At 47.0% G+C, this 24,684-nt stretch overlaps 1 protein-coding gene across 2 annotated transcripts in view; it reads right to left on the reverse strand.

Moving 5' to 3' along the window:
- VASH2 (vasohibin 2) overlaps positions 1 to 24,684 on the reverse strand; it is a 36,545-nt gene that overhangs the window by 5,240 nt on the left and 6,621 nt on the right. For both annotated transcript variants that reach the window (XM_074817934.1, XM_074817935.1), the window contains exons 3-6: positions 23,305 to 23,361; positions 13,709 to 13,783; positions 5,298 to 5,679; positions 3,291 to 3,406 (exon numbers count right to left, since the gene is read on the reverse strand). In XM_074817934.1, the coding sequence (XP_074674035.1) occupies positions 3,291 to 3,406; positions 5,298 to 5,679; positions 13,709 to 13,783; positions 23,305 to 23,361 (630 nt within the window). The remainder of the gene's footprint in view (positions 1 to 3,290; positions 3,407 to 5,297; positions 5,680 to 13,708; positions 13,784 to 23,304; positions 23,362 to 24,684) is intronic.

The following is a 24,684-nucleotide window of genomic DNA, read 5'->3' on the forward strand; positions in this document are numbered from 1 at the left end:
TGAGCAGGTGAATACGCTGTGCATAGCTGCTGGGTACACAGTATTCATTAGATCTGCCTGATTTTGCACATCCTAATATAATCCTGCCCCCTTGTATATCCTAATATAATGGACTAAGAGAATTTTCCTTTCAACAGTTAAATTAGGCCAGACACAAGGCCAGTGTTACTATGACACAGACCATGCATGTGTTAAACATCAATATGAAATTAAAAGGAAATAGATCTGGCCAACTGACACTTAAGAGCAGAGATTGCTGCCACATGACACTTCCTTCCAAACTCATATCAATTCTTCCAAACCCCTCCTGCTCTGAGCACTTCTGTTGAGGATGAAACACTGCGTTGCCTGTTCCAGAACAGTGGCTTGCAATTTACTGCAGCCTCCTCCTCTGGGATTTCAGAGGATGGACAAGTGGACACAGTAAAGCTTCAGACTTACTAGAAAGATTCACACCACCCTATATCCTCTTTATTCATCCTGTCTGGCCACCCTTAGCAGGATCACACCAGCTGTGGTCTAAGAACACATGGACTGTTACATCGTTCAGTTAATGAGCTGCAATTTAACTACACACCCGTCTGCTAGACAGGCACGTACTGCTTATTGCATTGCCACCCATGCCCTACAATGTACCCTCTCTGCCTTGTAGCTGTATTTCCAGGCTAAGACACTATTGTGGGCTTGCTAGCAGCCACCACTGGCATTTACCTAAGAAACTAGTAAGGAACCAGGATGAGAAGTTAACGGGTTGAGGCTGTAAAATGCAATTCCATCCTTAAGCACCACTTCAGCCTTTGTCCTTCAGAAACAATCCAGCAAAGACACTCCAGTTCACATATTTTTCACTAGGAGATTTCTCCCAGCAGGCCCATATAATTTTATTGTTGACAAAACCCAGGCTGTAATAACAGCTTGTCATCAGCAGGTGAAGCCTCTCAAACGAATGTGTTATTCAGCCCCTGCCAGCTCACACTAGAGCAAAACACTTCTCTCCCCCTCCCCTGCAAGCTCTAAAAAGCTGTAATTACAGCATGTGAGTTAGAGATCCACAAAGAAACAAAACACAGTGTTGATAAGCACAGCCATTCTTAGCTAGGATTTCAGCCTAGCAACCCTGAAAGTCTTTTCTCTTCTGTGTGTAACACAAAGGCCTCTCACTGCAACTAGGTTCTCAGAGATCCATCAACACGCAGAAGAAAATAACCAGTTTCCCCTTCTGTATTTCTCACCCCACATCAACCACTGTACATGCTAGTACGTGTCATTCAGCTCATCCCTGATGAGGGGATGCCATTCCCCCTTCAGGTCTCAGAGACCTCATGTTGCAGAAACCAGCAGATCTCAATTTTGGAAATGGAAGGGTTTTATTACCAGAAGGGAACTCCCTACAGCAGCAGACTCCTCTGCAGCATCACTCCCACTGGGGCAAAAGGCAGAGTCAGCCTTTGAACCATCAGTGCCACTGCACAGAAGCATCATTTTAACATCAGGAACCTAGTTCTTCTCCCTGGCATCACTCTTCTAACAGCGATAGCCTCTTGGGACTGCTCGAGGGCCCTGGACCTGCCGAAAGCTCCTTCACTCCCCTTCTCCTTCCAAGTGTACTGGCCAGGTTTGCAAGGGGGCTGTGCACGACTTGCAGGGCTGTCATGCAGCCACAAGGCACGTGCTGCAAGAACTTCCACCTGCTCTGAGATGTTTCAACGCCTTTCGCCAAAGCAGAGATGAAGGTCTTGTGTGTGGAGTCTGCTCTCAGTCTCCTGGTCCCCACACCATGCTATAGCTGGGTCCCGGATCTTGTATCATGGTGACTCAGGGTTTATCTTAGAATAACATATAATTTGCTCTAGACACAGAGCAACACAACAGAACCACCGAGCAGGTGGTGAAGCCACTGCAAGGCCACCAGTACTTCACTTGTCTTTCTGTCCTAGAAAAGCAAAGCTGCCAAGGAAGAATCAGCCACCGCAAACCAGCCACGTGCCCAGCAGCTCTCTCAGGAGACCAGCCCAACTGGCGAGTCTCCAAGCCAAGCAAGACATACATTATCCATTCCAGCAACTGCAGAAGCACTATCAGAAACCCAAAGATGAAACCATCCCTCAAAGCGAATCTAAGAGGTGAAGAAGCCTGGAGCAATCGAGCCCATTACAACTATAATTATCCATGCAATAAACAAGGAACTCTCAGTGATGAAGCCCAAAGTACAGCATCATAGACTGACTGTGAATTCACATGTAAAAATAAAAGCATGCTGTGAAATCATCTGCTGCTAAAGTATCTTGAAGTTATCTTTAGAAGGTTAGTCTAATGACTTTGTTAGCTGCTTTAAAATAAATAAGTAAGTGCTGAGACAGTAGTCTGGGAGTCTATTTAAAAAGCAATGACCATAAATAAGTGACTAGTCTGGGTTACGTATAGGCTTTCACAGTTGTTAGCTTCCTGGCATGAAGCAGTACAGCTAGAACTCAACTCTTCCACATCTAAGGTATGGGAGTGTGAATTGCCAGTGGCTGGAAAAGGCCCATGATCTGGAAGCTCAGTTTTATCCATTTAGAGGTATTGCATGCAATTAGTCCATCCTTCCCCACGCAGTTAAACTATTAGCTACAATACGAGGGAAGTGGTCTGGGGTTTTTTAAACCGATTAAAATCAAAGAATACAATGCAAGTCATATTTCTGTTTTGGCAAGAAGAGAAAAGGTTTACTTTTTTACTGTCCCTGTAAGTCAGACAATCCTCAGCAAAACCCACTCCCATCAGAACAGTTCTATACAAAGGCTCATCACAGAGAACCTGGTTTCTGTCTCAGTGACCATGACAGCAGGGCACCCCACCACCAATAGCAGATAACATCCTCCCATTTTTAATACCTGTCTGAACACCCTTAAATCTGATCAAACTACTTTCCCTCCTGTACAGGTCCCATGCACACCAGGCTAGGTTAATTCCTCCAGAAAGTGGACTGTATAAAGACTGAAAAAACAAAAAGCAAAACCCACACTTCCACTTTCACAGTCATCCAACACCCGGTAGAACTGAAACAAGCAAAGGCCATTAGCACCTCCAAGGACACTGCACAGCGGGGCCATCGATGGGGCAGCAGTAAGCACAGCAGTGCCAGGACATCAGCAGTACCCGCAGCTTCTGGAGCTTCTCTGGTTACGGAGATACCTGATGCAGTTTTCCTACACATGCCAGTGAGCACATACAAGTTTTGTACAGCAAAACAGTATGTCATCACCCTCCATTTCTGACCCGTCAGTGATGGCAGCAGGAATACTCACGATTTGTCTCTTCTGCACACCCGTCTCTGAGGGCTGGCTTGCCTTCGGCGAGGGGACAACGACTTACCCCGTGATCTCTCTTTCATCGGAGAGTGGGCACTTGAGGGTTTCAGAATCTGCGGGAGATGGGGGAGGGAAGGAAAAGGCATTCAATAAAGGCAATGATTCACCAAAAATAAAAATAAAGGGCCTCATACAGCAGTAGGGACAGCACACAAAGAGCCTTCAATCCCTTGGGGCTTTTTCAAACCCTGCCCAGGTTAAGAGGAGCCCAAAGCTGTTATCATGTGATAGCTGTCCTGGGACTCCCTGCTAAAATCAGTTGGCGTCACCAATTCAGTTCCCAGCTAAATACTGAAAAAAAAGGTCTCATTCACAGCTTTCTTCAGAGCTGGCAACAGGAAGAGATAAGAAAAACAGCTTTGAGCCTTAGCTGAAGGAAACTCACACAGCCAAATCCCCCTCTCCAGCTTTCCTCTCCACAGAGGTTATTGTCTCCCAGGCTGGCAGCTGAACTCTCTGTGTCAGTCGGACTTTTCCATAGGTCTCCAACTTGCCTGCAGCCCCCAGGCCCTCCAAGCTTAGGAGGCCATCAGCACAACACTCACACTCCAGGCTATTTTTAAGACCTGATCCTCCAAAGTCAGCCCCCTCACAATGGAAGCCCTCTGAATCAAGTGGCTCAAATTCTGAATTAACTCAAGGGAAGAGTCAGATGTAGGGTCTTCAGCCTTCAAGGGTTCAGAGCTGTGGTCCCAGCCCTGAGGCACTTACAAGGACCGGACCCAATGTCACAGCTCAGCACGCACACAAGAGCTGGTCCCTCTATCAAAAGCAAGTACTAAGTTCAGCCAGTCATCCACCCATAAGGACTTCTTCAGCTAGAGCCTGCTTCAGCTGTTTGCTCTCTAGATGGTATTAAAAGTGCATGAATAGAGAAGAAGAGGGGAAAAAAAACCTCATTACATCTGTAATCAAGCACATGTGCTTAAGGTGACAGTGTGGTACAAGCTGGCGCTCAAAACTCCTTGGCAGGACAGGAGAGGTGGCAGCAGGACATAAGGGCTACGATGCCACTGGTGACACTCATTCCAAGGTGAGGGCAAGGGGGCAAGGGCCTCAGCCAAAAAGGCACACGGCTGCTACGTAGGAGCCATTCCTCAGCAGGGCAGGGGACAGGAACCCAGAATAACTTGGATGCGATGCCGCATGCCTCTCCACAAGAGCCAGCCCCATACTTAGCAACACACCTGCTCTGCTCCCACTGCCAGCGGCAGATTGGAAAGGCACCAAATCCCCTTCCACCGTGACCACAACCAGCTCCTTGCCCACGCCAGCCCCAGAGGCACGGTCAGGGACACCCCTCATCCCCAAGGGCAGCCAAACCCTCCAGCCCCCTGGCAGCCTGCCCTGTCTCCCCATCGTTTCCCTCTGGGCTTTTCAGTCCAACCAACCAGCAGAGAAGCACCAGCCTGTCAGGGACTTGCTCTCCTCATCATTCCCATGTAACCTACTTTGCGATTCAGCCGAGGGTGGTGGACATAAGGCAGCGCAGGGCAAGCCCACCGGCATGCCCTGCAAGGAGAAGCAATCACTGACACAGCTGTCCCATGGCACCCCTTGCCATGGTGCAAAGAGCAGAGATCCCTGCCACCAGGTCACCCACCCCACCGACTCCAGCCCCAGCCATGCTGATTCCACCCAGCCACCTTCTTCTGCAGTCAGTGAGAAAAGCAAACTGGGCAACAGCTCTTTGATGGTCAGGGTTCAAGTGTTTCCCAGGCTGAAGGGAAGATCCTTTAACTAAAAAATAGCTATAAGGGCTTGAAAACACACCAAACCCTGTGGGAGAATCACTGAGACAGATGCAAGCACACCCCCAGCCCACCTGATACCACCTTCATCTCAGGCTGGGGTCAGTCTGCTGACATGGAGCAAGACCAGTCTCTGCAGGATGGGACAAGGTACACACCCCTCCAACTCCACCGCCCAAGCACATGGACCTACCTTCATCCTCATATCCCTGGCAAACTTCTCCAGCTCCTTCCTGACTTCTGTGCGCATCATTTTGGATACGTTGAGGACCAGCTGTTTCCACTCAATGGGCTGAAAACTGTGCGGCTCATGTGGGACATATAATCCGATTTTTACTTTTTTGACCGTATGCAAGTACTTTTTATAGGAGTCTTCAAATTCAAAGATGAGGTCACTCAGAGTTCGGTAAGTTAAAGGTTTGTCCATCAGATCTGATCGTCTGCTCATGCCCAGTGAGCCGTACCGGCCGTTGCAGTAAATCCCGAGCACCACGTGATGAAAATAGTTCCCTGAGAAGTGGGTTTTAAAGCTGATGGGGAAGCGCTCCACGGAGGGTTGCCCGTTTGTTAAGTATCTGGTGTGCACTGCGTCAAGGCAACAACAGCGCTGGGAAGGGCGCATACACAATTACATCTGTAAGACATCTTTAGCAGGTTTTTTTAACTGACAGGGCAAGTGCTTTCTTGCAAACACAAATTTATTCTTGCTCTGCCCCAGAAACAGTCAATGCTGCCAGAGCCCATTTCAGCGCTTGGAGAATAAGGTGCAATAGTTCAGGCAGGGAAGGACCTGACTCTTAACCATGCTTGAGAGGGAAGGAGAAAAACCACAACAGTGTTCAGGTCAGCACACCAGAGGAGAGACCACCGTCCCCAGATCTGTGGGAACTCCCCCATTTGATACCAACATCAAGCTTCCACAGTCCCAAAAGGGAACAGTGTTTCCCTCTGTTTCATGTTGAAGCTTGATACAACTCAGATTATTGATCTTCATTTTCCCACATCTTCAAACAGTACGAAAAATCCAGGGTGACAGTCTGCCTTTCCATCTGTAAACTGGCCCTCAGCACAGCCACTCCTCATACAAGAGTGTGTTTGCATGTTACCCTTGTAACGCATTGCTGACAGAAACAAACACTTTCAAAAAGCAAAACGTGTCCCCTGAATCACTGGCTGGCCACTTCAAATGTGCCACGTGCAGAGGCCGGGGCCAAGCTCCGTAACATCGTAGTAGGTGATCTCAGAGGGGAACTATGCGCAGGTCCCGGGTCATCTCCTCGGGAGGCTGCTGGCCCGTGCCAAGGGGAGGAGAGGCTGAGATTCCCTCACGCAGGCGGGTTTGCGTCAGCACCTACGTTGCACGTGGCTCCTTGCTGCTAATCCCCGGACAGCTGGAACCTACCCTGGCTCCACATGCTGACACCCGGCCCCTGGGTGACAGCAGGCGCCCTTTCCCGCTGCAGCTGAGACCCCCACCCATGCCTGGGGAATAGAAGAGGGATGACCAGAAAAGGCTGCAGCAAGACACTCCAGCCTGGGGTTACTCCAGCCAGAGGCACCTGCTGTAATCCCAGAGCCATCCCCAGAGGCAGACACAGCCAAGACAGTCGGTCAGTGTGGTGCCACTACAAAATACACTGGCCTAAGGGGCAGCACTGCCTGGATAGCGTCAGGGCAGCCTGAAGAACAGAGGAGTGGGGTCAGCTCACACTGGAGCTGCAGGAATCAGCTCAGACCAGGGTCCTCCTCTGGGGATCTCCAGCATCCCCTCCTCCCCCTATCACATGCTCAAAAAGGCCTTTAACAGCAGTGAAACAAGAGCCACTGCACAGCTGAGATGTCCTGGGATGTTACTGTGGCCGGCCTTCCTCCCCTGTCTGCATAGCATGGCTGCTCAACAGCTGCTGGGAAAATGAGAACACAAAAAGCCTTTTGTACCAATATTGTAAAACACAATTAGGGCTTGGTTCTGGTTCTGCTCTCAGCCTGACACCCCACCCCATCACCAGTGCAACTCCCAGGGATGCTGAGCCCCTGCCTGTGCTCCACATTTCACCCCTTGTCTCTACAGGGATGCGTGAAAGGCATCCAGTGGCTCTCATCTGCCCCTAAAGCATCTTCTCAAGGGGATATTTCACCCACCTGATGCTTGTTGAATTTCATACATGCAAACTTTTGCCCTCCAGGTGAACACAGAAATCAACTAGTAAGAGATTCATGAGCTGCCCAGAATCTGAGGTCAAAAGCAAGCAGTTAAACCTCTGTACAAATAAAAAGCAAGAAAAACACACAGGCAAAAATATTTCAGAACAGCCACAGGGAAGCTTTTTGGTTCAACGTCAAACATATTTAATTGTGTTCAGTGCTAGATGTCATCAGCTTTAGCAGTCTGGAGAAAATGTATTAGAGGGCATAGGAACAGACAACACTACAGGCCCAGCTCCTGGTGCACTTCAGCACCTGTACGCAGTAAGTCTGGGCGAGCGTGCAAAGCAGAGCACAGACCACTGCCGTGGACACAACCCCTCGCCCAGCCAAGGCTGCATGCACCCACCTCTGCCCATCTGCTGCCCCACCTACATCAAACACAAACACCCTGCAGCAACTGTCAAAGCTCACCCCGATATCAACCACACTGACATGGAACAGAAATAGCTCTATTGCCTTTGCTGGTCTCTCTGGATCATTGTTGCATTAGGGCCAGCTTCTCCAAGAAAAACCCCACACCATTGGTAGAATTAAAGGTTATAAATACACTGCAAGGGCAGAATGGGGCCCAGCAATGTTATATCAACTGGAAAACTCAGCCCACAGTCACCTCATTTAAAAGGTCACCTTGCTCCAGGCCTTAAAAGGAGCATCCTGTGTACATCAAAGTTACGTTACAATAATTTGTATCCTACAGACAGATTCTTGCAGAAGCCCATTGTATTTATCATTCTGTGTAACTGAAAAAGCAGTATCTTTTATTAACACCTATGAAGCTTTCAAACATCACCAGTATTTTTCCCCCTCATTATGAAAGGGTTTTCTCTCTGCTCCCCGAGTGCCTTTCTATTAAGTCCACACAAAGCTTTGGTGGCCACCTGCCACACATACACACTTCTGCCACGAGGTCTCAGAGAAGTTGCAATTTAATCTCATTAAATACTAGGCAGGAGTAAAAGAATCTTTTGAGGATGGAAATTACCCACCATCAAATAACCCAGCAACAACCGCTGCGGAAATTAACCTTTAGGTACAGGTTGCTTCTGCTGAGTGACTAGTTAATGAGAGTCCCCACCCGAGATGAAATACACAGCAAATGGGCTGGAAAGGCAAGTCAGATCTTCCCTGCCATCCATGCATCATTATTATTTCTTTTCCTTTCTGCTCTGCCCAAGGAGAGCTGTATTGTGGCAAACAAAAGGCAACGACACAGCAATGCCGCAGCTGTAATCACACTTTTGAGCTGGGACTGTACTGCAGGATGGAGAGTCGGGGAGTAAATTATGTGTCACAATAGAGAAGCAGCACAGAGCAGGAGAGGGCAAAAGCAGCTGTAACGAAAGCTCGGTGGCCTCCCGATCCCGGGTTTTCATGTAAATCAAAGCAGCAGAAAAACAGCACTGATGGGCTGCTGATCTCCTTGGACATCACACAAGAGGGACATTAATGTTCTGGCCTGCCACCTCCTGCCCCAATACCCCTCCTCTTCCCCAACACTCAGGAAATGCACAAGGACAATACCTAGCACTCCACCAGGGCCTCACAGGAATGGGTTGCTATGGCATGTCCCCATCCCTCCAAGATTCCCAAACCCTGCCCACCCTGACTCTCAGCTCTTCTGCAGCCTCATACTAGTCCTTCAACCTCAATTTCTTCCATTCCACAGAGACACTAATGCCTGTCAGCCAGGCTGCGTGTATTAGGCAGCTGATGAATTCTGCTCTCTTCCCCCAGGAGGCTGATTTTGAAAGAGACAGGTTTGAGCCAAAGGAGTGTGTGAAGAATTGGGCCCAAAGCATACAACATGCTTTGGAGGTGACAGGCCATTAGGGTACACCAGTATGGCTCTATTAACAAGTAGGCTTTCTTGCACACCCCAATACTGCTAGCAGTCTGCAGAAAGGACCACATTTCCCATGCCAGCATGCAGCTCCTATGGATCTGCAAGTCAACACAAGCACACCACCCTCTGAGCCACAGGTTGTTGTGCTTCCCACAGTCCCATCGCCTTCACCACCCAGGCTCACGCACAACCTAGCTTCGATACTTGGGAGACATTCAAATCCCAGACTCAAATACAAGCAAGACTTGGGACACAAAGCCTGCACTCTGGCCACCACCTGGACATTCCTGAGCAGTGTGGCAAATGAGTAGCAGCATCCTTAGTCAGTTCAAAAGAAAAGGGGAGAATCAGTTAAGGTGTTACCTGAGTCAACCCCTTAGTTTTAAAACTCTGGAGCAGAAAGCATCTGGATGGGTTTTCTTTAAATCTGCACACTCGCACAATGACTCAACAAATACCCTTCTGCAGTTTGAAGTTGTGTTCTTTTTTCTCCACCTCCTGGTGAACTCTAATATCAAAAACATCTCACAAAAGTCCCAGCATCTTCCCCCCAAATACAGACCCTTCCCTACACAGGTGCCCCCACTGCAGAGCACAGATCAGTTCACAGCCAGAAGAAAGACTTGAAGCCCTTCACCTTGTTTATTTGTCAACACCAACTTTTAGAGAAAGTGTCCTCTCTTGGTTTTTTTTTTTTTTTCTTATTAATAACTAATCAGAGCAGGAACCTTCCATATGCCAGCACTGTGGCCCCAGGCTTCGAACATTTCTGGAAATAAGTCTTAGCAGCTGACAGGACTCGCCAGACGGCAGCTAGCTCCCCACGGCTAGGTGAGCTTGGGTTACTTGCCACCAGCAGTTCTCCCACCAGCGCTAGGAACCACAGGACAGGAGGGGACACGCTGCGAGGACCTCAGCCCATCTGCGTCTAAACCGGCCTCAACAGGAGTTTAGCTGGAGGAAAAAAAACCCTGGTGCCTTTGTGAAGCTAACAGGCAGCAACTGTGCAAGGGGCACACTAGGGGCAGGTGAGGAGACAAGTGCCATCTCTGCATCGTGCCCCTTCCCTGCAGCACCAACAGTGACCCAGGCCCACAGAGACCCCTGGGGCAGGGGACATGGGGAGAGCCCTCCTCCTCGAAGCCCCGAAGGAGAAAAGCCCAAACGTAGACAGCGCACCAAGGCCCTGCAGAGCAATCAGCACCTGAAACAAACCAAGACACGCTCAGGTTTCAGACAGACACGCCAGCATCAATTGTTTGACCAGAGCAGCCCACCAACGTTGATGTCCAAGCAGGTCTAAGCACCCAGCTGTCCCAGCACCCAGACTCACAAGTGCTTCTGCTCCAGCTGCAGGAAGACCCAGCACCATGCCTGACACCTTCTGGGATGTACGTGCCAGGCAGGAGGAGCAGGATGGAGGAGCCCAGGTCTCCAGTGGTGATAACCATCATCCACCGATCAAATGCGCAGAAGGTATAGTGCAGAAGCTATTCAATAATTTCTCCCTCCTGAGGCACTTCTGCTCTCCTCTTCCTCCTTTAATGATATTATTGGACAGAGGGAGATCTAATACACTACCTGGGTCTGATCATCACCTCACATGAACTGGGAGAGGCACACTGAGGGCAACGGGAGTGAGTTCTGTTCACCTGACACAGACACGCGCTGCGAGACTCCCTGAGGATGGATGCACTGTGCCACTTCCCTCTCCTCCCTCTGATATTTTGCTTTCCCCATTTTAATAAAGTGAATACAGCACAGATAAAATTCCCTTGACACTTTTTGGTGTACTATTCCTGAACACAAGTCATTTGGATCCTCACTCAGAAAGAATGGGCTGAATGCACCATTACTCAGCTGATCTACAACTGAGCTGAGAAATGCCCAGGGGAAGACAGCAGGAGGAATGCCTCTGGTTAGGCACTGACGTGGTAAGCACAGAGATACGAAGTCAGATCAGACAGCCACACAGAGAAGAGCCATGCAGATTGCTGCAAAATAATATTGGAAGATCTGTACAAGCTTTCAGTCATCTCACAGCTGCTGCTCCCTTGGTGCATGCACACAGGGTAGCTCAGTATTTTAACTCACTGACCTATAAAAACGCTTCAAGATCTAGTGTGAAGGCAATTATGCAAAAGTTAATTCTGCACCAGGAGGGATTACAGAAGTGTTTTATAAGAAGTCGCATAGTAAAAGGCAATTGCACAAGCCAACAAGCAGCTCAATTAAAATGACATCTTGCTAAGCTGCTCTGTGCGAGTCGGCCTTTGAATGAAGGCTCACGCCAAGGGTCCACTGTAGTGGGCTGTGCTCTTTTTGGTATCCAAGCAACACGGCAAAGCCTGCCAGCACACAAATTAGCAGCAGTAACCTTCTTTCCAGAGACAGAGAAGGGAACCAGAGGTTAACACACATATGCAGGGATGCTCAGCTCAGGCATACGCAAAGACATTGGTTTGATGCTCAGGAGAGGGTAACGCATCTCTTATCTGGTAGCCGCCTGACCTTGGAAAGCAAGTCGCAGCTGCTGGCTTCACCATGTCCACATCCAGAGGGCAACGCTGAAGAGCAAAATCTCCTGCCTGAGAAAAATCAGCAAAGCTTCCCCATGTGCTGTTACAAAGATGCCTCCCAAAAACCCACGTGGTGCACATGCAGCACGGCACCACGAGGTTCTGCACGAGCACAAGCTTCATACCAGCCACTTCCAAATCACACGTATTCAGACAGCCCATCCACTCACCACTGCTACGCTCTTTGTGTATCCACACTTCAGTCAAAATACTTAATTTTATATTGTGTGGATCTCTTTAAATTTCAACACATCTGTTACTGCACCACCACCTCAGCAGATAGCCTCGGTTCTCACACAGGAGATTTCCAAGACAGCAACTAAAAGTCATAGAAAAACAGGCCTGTTCCATACCCTCCCCCGCCAAAGGCTTCTCAATTAAAGTTTTCCATAAACTTTTTTTTAAAGTAGCATCTAGGGACAGAAAGATTCATCCAAATCTTAAAAGTCCAAAGAAACTTCAGATGACACCAAATAGTATAAACCACAACTTTCAAATATTTTGCTTCCTCCACCATTCAAAAAAAAAAAACCAGAACAAAAATCAGGTTTGAGGCAAGCAGAAAAAACCCTCTTTTCAAATGAAAATAAAATGGTCGAAACTTTTAGATCAGCAAGAATAGTTATAGGTTATCATGGTCATCTGTAAGCCACTAATCACCCTCTGCTCGTGTGGTATGCGGAACAATCAGTTCAGTGCTAGAAATACAGTACCAGAAGCCACACTGACACTCACCAGTACTGCAGAGGAGCATCAACTCCACCTGGGGATTATTTTCCCCATCCCTTTGGTCCCCAAATAATTTAGGACACAGCCCTGACACAATGGCAAGCACAACAGATCCACTGACACCATTTCTGTTTCTGGGAGGGCATCAGTTTGAGTCTCTTACTAACACCAAGCCCCCAGGACCCCCACCCCTCTAGCTGCATACAGACCCTGCCAGCATGTGCAGGTGAAGCCCCGTCAGCCAGAGCCCCCCGTTCAGACTCGGACCTGAAGCCCATCCCTGGCACACGGGGAGCCGAGCACAGGCGGGAGCAGCAGCCGGTGCGCACCACACACCTCCTAGCACAGCGGGGACCACAGCCAGCAACCGGTCTCACACACCACATGCTTCCTCAGCCCACGTCCCCTTCCCACCCCACAGCAGCCACCCCTTCTCACGCCAACACCAGGCACTACCTGCTGGGCTCTGCCAGCTCCTTCTCTCACGAGAGGGGGCAGCAGTAGCAAGCAAAACGCCACAGAGACTACAAGCTGGTTTGCTTCGGGGTTTATTTTGGGTCGGGTTTTTGTTTTGTTTTAAATCAAACTTGATCAGCTGTGGCAAGGTGTATCCAGCATACAATTATTCCTGTAACCCTGCCTTGCCCTCCTCTGGTGTTTTAGGATGATGCAGGTTGATTTATCAGTGACAGCACAAGAGGATCAAGAAACGAGTCAGTCTCTGATTATATTCTTGGATTTTTTTCTGAGACTGAATAGGAAGCAAGCATTTATGTTAAGGTAAAGCTTAAATGTTTAACTATAATACACATATGTTTCTGCACAAAGCACAGCTGGTGGCTGAGAGACAAAAACTAACGTGACTTCACGTGTAAACATTAGACAAACATAGGACAGAACCTGTGTTCCTCAGGTGTTATCAAGCTCTGACAATAACTGGCAGAGCTAATGAAGAAAACAGATACTTATCTGGGCACTTTGGGTCAGATCCTGACATTATGCAGATTACCAGGGCAGAAGGCAAAGTCCTCACGGCCAGAGCACGACAGTTGTGAGCTGGCACATGGCATTCAAACTCCTACTGACAAGCCTAGGCAATTCGGCAACTTGTTTGTTAATCGATACCACGGCACTCTCCGAGCTGCTGGCACTCACCTTTGGCTGTGACCACCTCAAACACTATCCACAAAGGGCAATATATTAAAGTGTCACAGTGGAAAAAGTCACAGGTACGTGGAAGGATACATCCCCAGGATAACTGCTTCAAGGCATTTGATGGGTAAGGACTCCCTGGTCATTTCTTTTGCCGTCTCCATTAACCTAGGACAGAAACAAAAATGTTTTCAGCCCTTTCAGTTGGAGCAGTTGACAGGAAACAAAGGGTCCTCTCATACACCAAAAGCCAGGCACCTCCGGTTCTTATCTCAGCAAGCACTGGTGAACTCAATTCTTCCCCCTTCAACACCTTGCCAGGGCCCTCTTGACTTCTGGAAAATGACTGGGGAAAAAAAAAAAAAAGAAAAAAGAAAAAAAAAGGCATCCCAGTGCTTTCCAGCCTCTGAAGGTGGGTTGGAGGAGGAATGCAGTCCTCTGCTTCTCCCAGCAGCTCTATGAACATCACTTCAGACTGTAACACAAAGCCCTGCTGAACTGCAAAAGCTGACAATCATGCAAGCTCACACAGCAGGACCAAGTTTAGCATATTTTCAAAATAACCCTGACTCTCCTCTGCAAAAAACAGGGGAGAGAGGATGGTTACATGATTGCTGCCTGAAAGCTACAAATGCCTCTGTGAGCCTATAGCTATAGGTGCAGGCAAGAATTTAATGCCTTTTTACCAAAGCTTGCTCTGCAGAAAGTTCTACCAGTGCAGACACTTCACACCACTGCAAGCTGAGCTACCATCTTGCTGCTGCTCCCCACCTCCTGTGGACTAGGAAAGTGGTAAAAACCATGGGATTTCCTGCGGGAGTGCAGGAAACTATGCATGCCCAGATCTTGCAAGTTCACAAAGTTTAGTTACAATGTGGACTCTGTATTTGGAGTAGAATTACCTGACAGGGACTACACTGACAAGAAACAAGCAACTTAATCTCAGCTCAGTTAAGAAAACTGTCATGCCAGATTGACACCACACCATCAAGCAACTAGGAATCCTATCCCCTTCCACAAGCAGATCCTGAAATCCTGGAGAGTTAAAAAAAACCCCAAAAAACAACAAAACAAAACACACCAAAAAACTGGAAGGAGATTAATAAGAAGAGTCATATTCAATGACACACCAAAAAAAAAGAAGTTAAAACCAAACCAAAGGATGACTTCTATTTTGAGGTCTTCTCTATCCATATCCTTTCCCTGAGAAGAGCTTTGTAAACAGATCCCTACTCTAAGGAAACACGATATTAAGTGATTTAAATATTTGTATTAGAGAAGATGATGAAAATATGCATCAGAAACCCTTAGTCTGTTTTTCCCACTTTCTGATTCACCCACCTCATGCATTTTAAACCTTGTATTGAGTACAAATAGCAACACAGCTTCCACCACTATTACAGCCTGTCACAGCCATTCCACGTCCCATTTATCCAACTTAGAAATTATCTTTTCATTTGTAAACAACCGCCCTTTACACTCTGCCTGCAATACAGAAGACAAATTAGAGTTAGTCTGCCTCCTACACACTCACAATCAGCCACAGAAATCCCACTGCTGGAAGCACAGAGCTGTTCCAGCGAGGGCGCACAATGGGGCCCCTTCATCCCCCACAGTGGCTCCTTGGTGCTGGTCACAGCAGTAGCTGCTGCAAAGCCCCGTCTCCATCCAGAGAAGTGTTACATGCAGAGGGTGCATGGGAGGTATCCATGAACAAGATGATCCACTGAATTTCCTATCTTCTAACTCCAGGGGAGTTAAAAAAAAAAAAACCTCACAGCTGATTATGAATGCACATCAGAAGTGGGGAAAAAGCTCAAGTCATAAAGCTATTTAGCTTCAAGCCATTTAGTGGGGTGTATGCCTGGTGAACATGGTCCGAGGTTCAGGGCCAGCATCTCCTCCCCAGATCTACACCTACGCTGACCCTGCTGCCAGCAGGCAAACACAGTAACCACACTGGAGCTGCCTCGTCACCACATGCAGCATCAGGTCTCCTAACACCTGCTTTTATAACCTCACTGCTGTCATGATTTCAAGGTGTTGTCAGCATGGAGATAACATTAATGGCTCCACAGCCAGGGAGGGAGTCTTCAAAGTAATTGGCCTAAATAAGCAGTCAAATTACTACTGACTTATACGTGACAGCAACACTCACACTATTTAAATACTAAGTTGTATTTAACGTGCACTCTGTTTGCAAGCCACGTATGTGTTGGTTCTGAAGCACAGCTCTCCAGGATGTTTTATGGTTATTAAGGAAAGGCATTTTGCTTAAAAACATGCTGCCTGCTAGCGCGCGGGCACCACAGCTGTCCCTTCCAAAGCGACTGGCAGCCCTCCCTTCCCTTCACATAGCATCATTGGATAGCTGGGCTCAGAAGGGACCCCAGGAAGCCCTCCTGTCCCACCTCCTGCTCAAAGCACCCAAATCCAGGAGCTGCAGCAGGTGCTCAGTGACCACCCTGGACCTGGCAGCTCAGAGACAGGCATGGCCTCCGGACTGTGACAGCGATGAGGATCTGTGCAAGGGGAGCATCAGTCAGGAGGCATCACCAACGACAAGCTAACAGACGTCCATCTGCACCCACAGAGCAGGTCACACCCTCACACACATCCATCCCCAGAGTCCTGGGGAATACTCTGCAGACAGTTTGCTTGTTCTCTACGTTTACAGCACAGGCCACAGGGTTTACATCGATGACCCAGTGCCACAGCCACTAAGAGTTTTTCTTATGCTTTTAGCAAGTTTGAGATGAAGCATGGCTTTAAACCCCGTGTTTGCATTGGAGGCAGAGCCTTTGGAGAATCCCCAAGCCACCACTCTGTCCCAGGTAGCATAAACCAAATCTAAATCACTCGCACTGATAGTTTTCCAGCCTACTTTTAACCGGTTTCTCAAAGGCTTGGAAATGCACCAGTTAATCTATCATATACTTAACCCTGTATCTAAGAAGGTCCCCTAATACTTAAACTAAATCTTTCCTTTTTTGCAATTTAAATCAGAAGCTATTTCTGCTGCAGGCGTGGAGACCATTTATTATCTCTGCTCTTGCAACAGACATTTGTATATGCAACAGGCTGTAATCTACCCTCTCCTCTGTAAACATAAGGAAGCAGACACAGATTTATTGTTTTTAATTATTTTTTCTAAATCCCTCCCTCTCTCATCCCAAAGCTTCCGCCTTAGGTCATGTTTTCTAGACCTTGAGCAATGTTCATTGCTTTCTTTTTGGACTCTCTTCAGTTGAGTTGCAGCTCACAGTCCTTCAGATAAGCCCACCATACCACAATACAAACAGACCAATTTCCTTCTGAATCCAACTTTCAGTATTTATTTGCAACCAACCCAGTGTGCTGTTTTCCCTGTTGACCCACACCAAATGTTTGGAGTTTTTTTGGTTGCTTTTGTTTTGGGTTTTTTTTGAAGATCAGCTTCTTCTTTGAAAAACTAGCCTTTCATTCTCAACTGTGTATTCCCACAGCTGGCTATTCCCAAAACCCTCCTCTGCATTTCCCCTGACTAAATTACCTCCTGTTTGTTCCAGCTCAGTCTAAGCCTTCAAGATCACTCTGAATTCCAATTCCACCTTGCAAAGCCTTGTCACATTGTCCAGCCCGGACCACAAACAATTAGTCTTATCTATACCATTAATGAAAAAGCATTGACCTGGGACAGAGATCACACACCTCAACTGACAAACTCTGCAAGGCAAGAGCAAGCTATTGGTTAAGTACCACTTTCTAAGTGCTGCGTTTCACTTACGTTAAATAGTTTTATTTAGACTCGATGTCCCTGCCTTATCTGGAGGCTGCCAAAAGCCATACTAAAGCAAAGAGTTATGTCCACAACTTCTCCCTGATTGACAAAAGCTCTTACACTCTCATAGAAGGAAATTAACAGAAAAAAAAAAGGTGTCAAACTAAATTCACATTGCCTATCACCTACCCTGAAACTGCAGATCAACTTGGAAAGATCCTAGACCTATCTTTTCCCTTATTTTTTTTTAAAGGCTGGTAACTTTGCCTTCCTCACTTTCCAACAAGAGCACCCATCCTCCCCACAATCTCTAACAGAAATATTAACGGTTTGAAGGTTGCTTGTCAGTTACCTAAGTGATCTAAGACAAATGATTGAGCATCCAGCTCATGTGAAAATAACTCATTACAAGTGCTCTTTGACTTGTCCTTTACCTATTTTCTTTCACTCCTAAATTCTTACCGTGCTGTCTCAGATGTTAATCATGATCAGAAAGTTTGCACAGTTAAACTTGTGAATGAAGATTTAAAGAATCACAGAATGGTTTGGGTTGGAAGGGACCTTTAAAGATCATCTAATCCAACCCCCTGCCACGGGCAGGGACACCTTCCACTAGATCAGGCTGCTCAAAGCCCCGTCCAACCTGGCCTTGAACGCTTCCAGGGAGGGGGCAGCCACAGCTTCTCTGGGCAACCTGTTCCCGTGTGTCACCACCCTCACAGTGAAGAGCTTCGTCCTTGTATCTAATCTAAATCTACTCTCTTTCAGTTTAAAACTGTTAACCCTCATCCTATCTGTACACTCCCTGATAAAGAGTCCCTCCCCATCTTTCCTGTAGTCCCCTTTAAGCACTGGAAGGCTGCTATAAGGTATCGCTGGAGCCTTCTCTTCTCCAGGATGAACAACCCCAACTCTCTCAGCCTGTCCTCATAAGGGAGGTGCTCCAGCCCCCTCATCATCCCCATGTCCCTCCTCTGGACCTGCTCGAGCAGGACTGTGTTGTTCTCATGTTGGGGGCCCCAGAGCTGAACACAGCACTGCAGGTGGGGTCTCATGAGAGGGGAGTAGATGGGCAGAATCCCCTCCCTCGCCCCGCTGGCCACACTTCTCTTGATGCAGCCCAGGATAAAGTTGGCTTTCTGGGCTGTGAGCACACATTGCTGGCTCACAGTCAGTTTTCTATCCACTAATACCCCCAAAGTCCTTCTCCACAGGGCTGCTCTCAATCCATTCTCTGGCCAGTGTATCTGTGTTTGGGATTGCCCTGAACCATGTGCAGGACCCTGCTCTCCAGCCTGTCCAGGTCCCCTCTGGATGGCACATCCCTTCCCTCCAGCCTGTCGACTGCACCACACAGCTTGGTGTCATCAGTGAACTTGCTGAGGGTGCACTCAATCCCACTGTCAAGAAGGTGGAAAAGAATTAAAAACCAGAGTCAAGCATTTCAATCCCTGTCTGATCAGGATTTGTTTCTGGGATTTTCTTTAAATCTTTCCAGTTATCTGAAAAGATTCCACATATATGGCTAATGCACAGTCTTGTACCACATATCACTGTGAACCCAAAGCCACCCTCTCCACAGATTCCAGTGAGCACAGAGGCAGCCCATCTCTTCCAGTAACTTGAGGGAGACTGCTACAGTCAAGAATAAGCAGCATACAGCTTCCCTCTTTGCAGCATTTGCACCACTAGCTGAAGTCTGCCAGGCAGATCTCTATTCCCGATCATAGTGAACACTTCTGCCTCTAACAAATGTAGCCAACAGGAACAGGCTGCATGCTCCTCCCTTGAGATCTAGTCCTTGGCAGATGGTGATATTTCCTTGTTAATTGACTCAAATTTCTTTCAATGTTTTCAGGACCCCAATTGGATTAGCTCCCTTGCTTTCTGCAGTAAGAAAGGGCCTGTAGAGGAGTTGATTTTGCCTCTTTAGGATGCTTTCTGTTTAAAATAGCAATATCTGCAGACATCTTGTGGGAACGATGAATTCCTTTTGCTCCCAGATTTTCCAATGGGGCACCCAATTTCACATACAGGTTAGAAAAAGCTTCAAACCTTTTAGCATGCCCAAAACTGGAAGATCTCACCAGCTGGCACCCATCATGCTGGAGTCACTTCAGAGACGACCATGCTTAGGAGGAGAGGTTAACCATTACCTTCACCAGAAAGATTCTTACAGACCTCAATAAAATTTGTATTAGTGACATTCCCCAGCATGTTTTCCACAAACTTCTCCTTCCCCAGGCCCCTGTACTTGCATGAGGTCCATAAAATCTCCCTCTCCCAAGTTTTTCTAAGGCTCCTGGCAGTTTTATTCTTCCCAATGAAGCCAAGATAAAAAGGGGATAAAACAGCAGAGCAGCTACTGCTCTCATGAATCTTCTCAAAACCAGTTTGTTTCAATGGCAAAAGCACTTTTGCCACATGCTGAACATAGCACCATATATGTAATATTCTCCCTTTGTGCAAGAGAGAAGCAGATGTTCAAATGCCGTCTATTGTCTGGAAATAGTATGAGCCTATTTTTCTTTACAGCCCCATCAGGGTTCCTTAATAACACGGTGTGTTGAAACAGTATTGTTTTCCACACACCCCCATTGCTGTTATTTGGTTGCCTCATTCCCACATGACTGCTTCTATCGCACTCTCTTATTGCAATCGATTACCCATCATATCTGCAGTCACTTCACCTTCACAGAGCAGCTTCTGAGCTGCAACTTCTCAAAGCCCCCAGAACCTACCCAAACATCAGTTTTGCTTCAGTCATAGGTCCCACTGATCAGCTGGCACTTAACTGGAGGGAGCAGTACAATACCACACCTGTCTACTCCCTCCCCAGATACTCTGTGAGGGCAAAGATATTTGTTCCTCATTGTGGCTCATGCCTGCATCCTAGGCTAGAAGCTTGCAGAAGGCTTATTGCTCTTTCGAAAGCAAGTAAGAAAAGCCTGTTGGCATTGAATTCACAGTTACAGATACTACTACATATCCAGAAATACATTTTTTTTCTAAAGCTCTTACAATATCTAAGCTTGGAAGTTTTAAAGAATGGCTACTTCAGTTAAAGGTACCATTTTTAGTCAGACCAGTTGTACCAACAAAAGCTGTAATATAGGTTTTGCCAGCATAATCCTGTATAGGAAAAGGAAAACCAGCCCTATCGGTGCCTGAAACAGTCATATCGCACGCATATACACGTACCATGGATCAGTAGAGCTGAACTCCACAGGGTGCCCTTTACCTACCTAATACAAAGTACATCACGAAGCCTATGTGAAGGACACCATCCTGGGTCGGGATAACTGTATTAGCACAGCACTCCTGCGGTGGATGTACCTACACCTGTAAATCTGGATTTTGTGCAAATACAGCAAACTCAGGCAAGGTTAGACACAGACACATTTTCAGACACAGTTTCCCAGTACAACAGGAACACCACACACAGTTTGCAGGATCACATCTCTACCACCCCGACTCACACAGCTATGCCAACAGAAATCTAACATTTTCAAAAGTGTTATCTGTAGTCTAGACAAATCCACAGGGTGTCTGGCAGTCTAGAATGAAGTTGATAACTAACAGTGACTTTTTCTTAAGAGGGATTGTAAATGCTGAATTATAGTAAGCCTGTGTCCCTTAATGTTATGAGTTCCTGTAGATAATTTATGCTCATCTTCCTAAGTGCAGCCACGCATTTTTATTTTCTCATGCATCACACTGATGCTGACAGTAAATCTCAATAATATCTAGTCCTCCCTCCATAATAGAAAAACTCATTAATATGCCCCAGCTGCTTTAGGACACTTTCACATGAATTTATGAATATTCAATTTCCATCTAGTGCTCAGCTTCTTTGTGTCTGGCCACTGCTCTCTTGAAGAAAGGCTGCCAAAGATCTCATAATATTTTCATTAGCTTTGAGCCCTCATATTACAAAATAAGCAGTATGTTTAATATCAATAAATCACAGCTCTGGGAACAGCCTCAACTTTCAAGAGCCAGTGGCAATTGGGAGGCACTCAGCATCTTGCCTGATGAACTTGCAAATACAAACTTTGTCTTGCAGCAAGAGAGGCCTTTCGCACCACAGAAACTTGCTCAGAGCAGTGCTTGTGACCACACTGGAAGCAGATTTCTTGCAAAGTGGAACACACCTCCCATGAAAAAACTTGCAGGTGTGGGCGATTCTTCAGCTCTGATGAAAACTGGCCTGGCAGCAGGAGAACAAATGGCGAAGGACAACTGCAAAAGAAGATATCCTCAGCTGGTATGAACAGCCACGCACCCCAGATGAAAGAAAGGAGAGCCTTCAGAGACACCTCAACATTACAGGGCCATCAACACGTTATTCCTCTTCTCAAAGTTGGAGAAACCGAGACAGGGCAAGCACTTGAGCCCCACTGTAGTATGACAGGATCTGGGCAGCTAAGCATGCTCAGAAGAGCTCCACTACTCCTAGCACTCACGTCCATCAGGTCAAGGAGCAAAGCAGCACAGGTCTTAGGACTTAACACTGTGCAAGTTCAGCATACCCCAGGGACAGGGAACTGTGTTGGCAAGCTGGCAGCAGCTGCCCCGAGGGGTTGGACCATTTCCAGGGGCACTCTCCTTAACTCTGCAGAAGTCATGCCACCACATACCAAGTCACTCACAGAAGTCCTAACAGCAACAGGACAAGGAGAGAAGCCAGACACAAGTCCTCAGGCAAACACTAAGGCAGGTAAATAGAGAAAATGGCACCACTTAGGAGAGGATCCAAAGCCACAGGTACATCTCCAGCTGTGAGCACTATATTGGTTCCCTTCCAGGAAAGAGTACCACACCCTCATAAGCCGGGCTTTCATCCAGCACAGGAGGACGCCAACCTTTCAAGTGGTGAGTGCTGAACACAACTCATTTTTATTCTCCGCTTCCTTGGAAAAAAGTAATGGGACAAATTTAAAAATGAGTGACCAGCCTGAAAATTGGTTTAAGCTTCTGTAAACCCATCTATCATTCAAGGCACAAGATTTCTTCTAAATTAGTTCCACCAGTACAGTGAACGTTACATAAAGGAAGTGGGAAAGATTGCTGTCAACAAGATAAAAACCTGAAGTGCAGAGCTGGGACGGGAACTGGAATTTACAGTGACAGACCATTAGATTTATGACAGACAGCTGGGGAGAGCTAGAGACAGGCCAGTCTACAGGAGTAATTATATTCCGCTTATCTAAATTTCACCCTAAAATAAAAGCATGTTGTCAACATCAGTTTCCACCCTAACCTGCTAATTTACTGGGTCCTATTAAAGAGCTGTCCTAAGTATGAAGCAGTTCTTACATGCAAGGGACCCCAGCTCTCTGTTGCTGGGCTCCCTGTGCACATGTTTGTGTTTGTATTGCACAATTCATTGCCAACCAGCGCGATGTGAATCCTCAATGTGGAAGGAACAGCAAGATGAGCGGCAATGGGAAAACCACAGCCACGACTTAAAATGGTCCGTTGTGATCCTCCAGGGGAAAGGTCTGCACCCAAGGCATCGAAATTCCTTCAGCATTTCGTACGGCTGATCTCTTCCTACCATTAGCAAAGGGCATTAGAGCACAACCAGAATATCAGGACTTACATAGTTTCCATAAAAACAGCCCAGTCCTCCCAACCCAACATCAACAAGCAAGAATTGAGAGTTTTCCCAGCCCTGTGCATTCAGCTTTGGCCCGCAGCTATGCAGCTCCCATATGGCTGCTGAGCAAGATCAGCCCTTCCACTCGTTGGTTCTCGATGGGTCCATTTGCCATCTGGCAGCAAGCTGGGACCCTCCTTGCAAAGGCAGCCATGGCACAGAGGAGACAGTCCTCCCACGTCATGGTGCTACAGTGCTTAAATGCCCAAGGTAATCAGCTGGCATGGTGTGAGACAAGGGTTATAGTCCACTTCCAGAGACACTTACCCACTTAGAGGTCTGGTTTTTCTAATCTCGAAGAACTGTGTTCCCGTGTGATTGTATCTGAATTTTGTCTGTTAAAGGAAAGTAACTTGAACAGTCAAACAATAAAATAACAATGCTCAAAAGGTGAATTTCAGTTATGATTTCCTGTTGAAACATAAAACAAGCAGGAAAATCCATTGACTCTCAGAGAGGAAACCCTGGCATGTGAAATAAAGCAATTTTTTCATTTGTCTTTTTATATGACATATTAACCAGCATTAGGTGGAGAGTCAAGCAAAAAGGTTGTTAGTCTAAAATGACGCTTAAATTTGGCATTTGAGGGTTATAAATTCTCTTTTCCTCTAGGTCACACTCACTATTGGGTTACAGACTTGAAAAAAGGCTCCCATTTGGGCAAGAGAAAGCTTTTATAGTCTACCCAAACCTATCAACAACATTCATGGTTTGAAAGAACTTACTTACCTTCTAAGTTTTTTACTCAGTCAGCCACATAGCTCACATATGACCCATAACCAAAAACATGGCAGGTGCATCCATTTACACCTAGGAAATATAAACCATTCTCTAAAAGACACAATGCACTTGAAATGGAAATAACCACCTAAGTACAGCTCAAGAACACTAGTTAACACTATGAGCATAGGAGAAAAGTTCATTGCAAAGGATGCCAGCAGTCACCCATCAACCAAATCTCAGCACCACTTGCCTAGGAGTGCAAGCTAACCATGCAGGAGCAGCAGCATCAAAAGCAGCCTCTTCCGGGCTCCTTGAGCATAGCTGTTCAAGCAGTAATGCAGTAAATCAGATCAGGAAACCAACCTGTCCAGTAAAAACAAAATAAAATCCCAACAGATCAAAAATTTAAAATAAAAAAAAAAAATAAAAAAAAAAAAAATCACACCATCCGTTTACTTCTGCTAGGTTAGTTTTCCAGTTGACTCTGTTCCCCAGCCTAGTTCCCAACACAGCCACGAGAGCATTCACGCCAGCAAAACTGTGGTGCTGATACCTGGGCAGAAACAGGTGACCCCACGGAGGCAAAGGGTACCTTGTGAGGCATAAATAGCAGAGCTGCTGGCTGTATAACCACAGTCTAAATAAAAACTCCAGCGCGCACCAGGATGCTCTGAACTGACTTCAATTAGAGTTCAGAGTTCTCCAGAAACAAGGCTTTGCTTCCCTTCCGTCTTCAAAACCTAATTCATGAGGCCCTTTCAGAGTGCTCTGAACAAAGCATACAGGCTCTTTTAGCAGACCCTATTCCCCAGCCCACTTTGAAGCCTTTCTGAACACAGAGCCAAACCCCGTGCCTAAGGCCTGCTCCTGCTACATAGCAGAGGGCAGGATTTCAAAACCACTGGGGGCAGGGAGAAAGGAAAT

The sequence above is a fragment of the Strix aluco genome, chromosome 3, assembly GCF_031877795.1.
Source record: "Strix aluco isolate bStrAlu1 chromosome 3, bStrAlu1.hap1, whole genome shotgun sequence".
Classification (NCBI taxonomy): domain Eukaryota; kingdom Metazoa; phylum Chordata; class Aves; order Strigiformes; family Strigidae; genus Strix; species Strix aluco.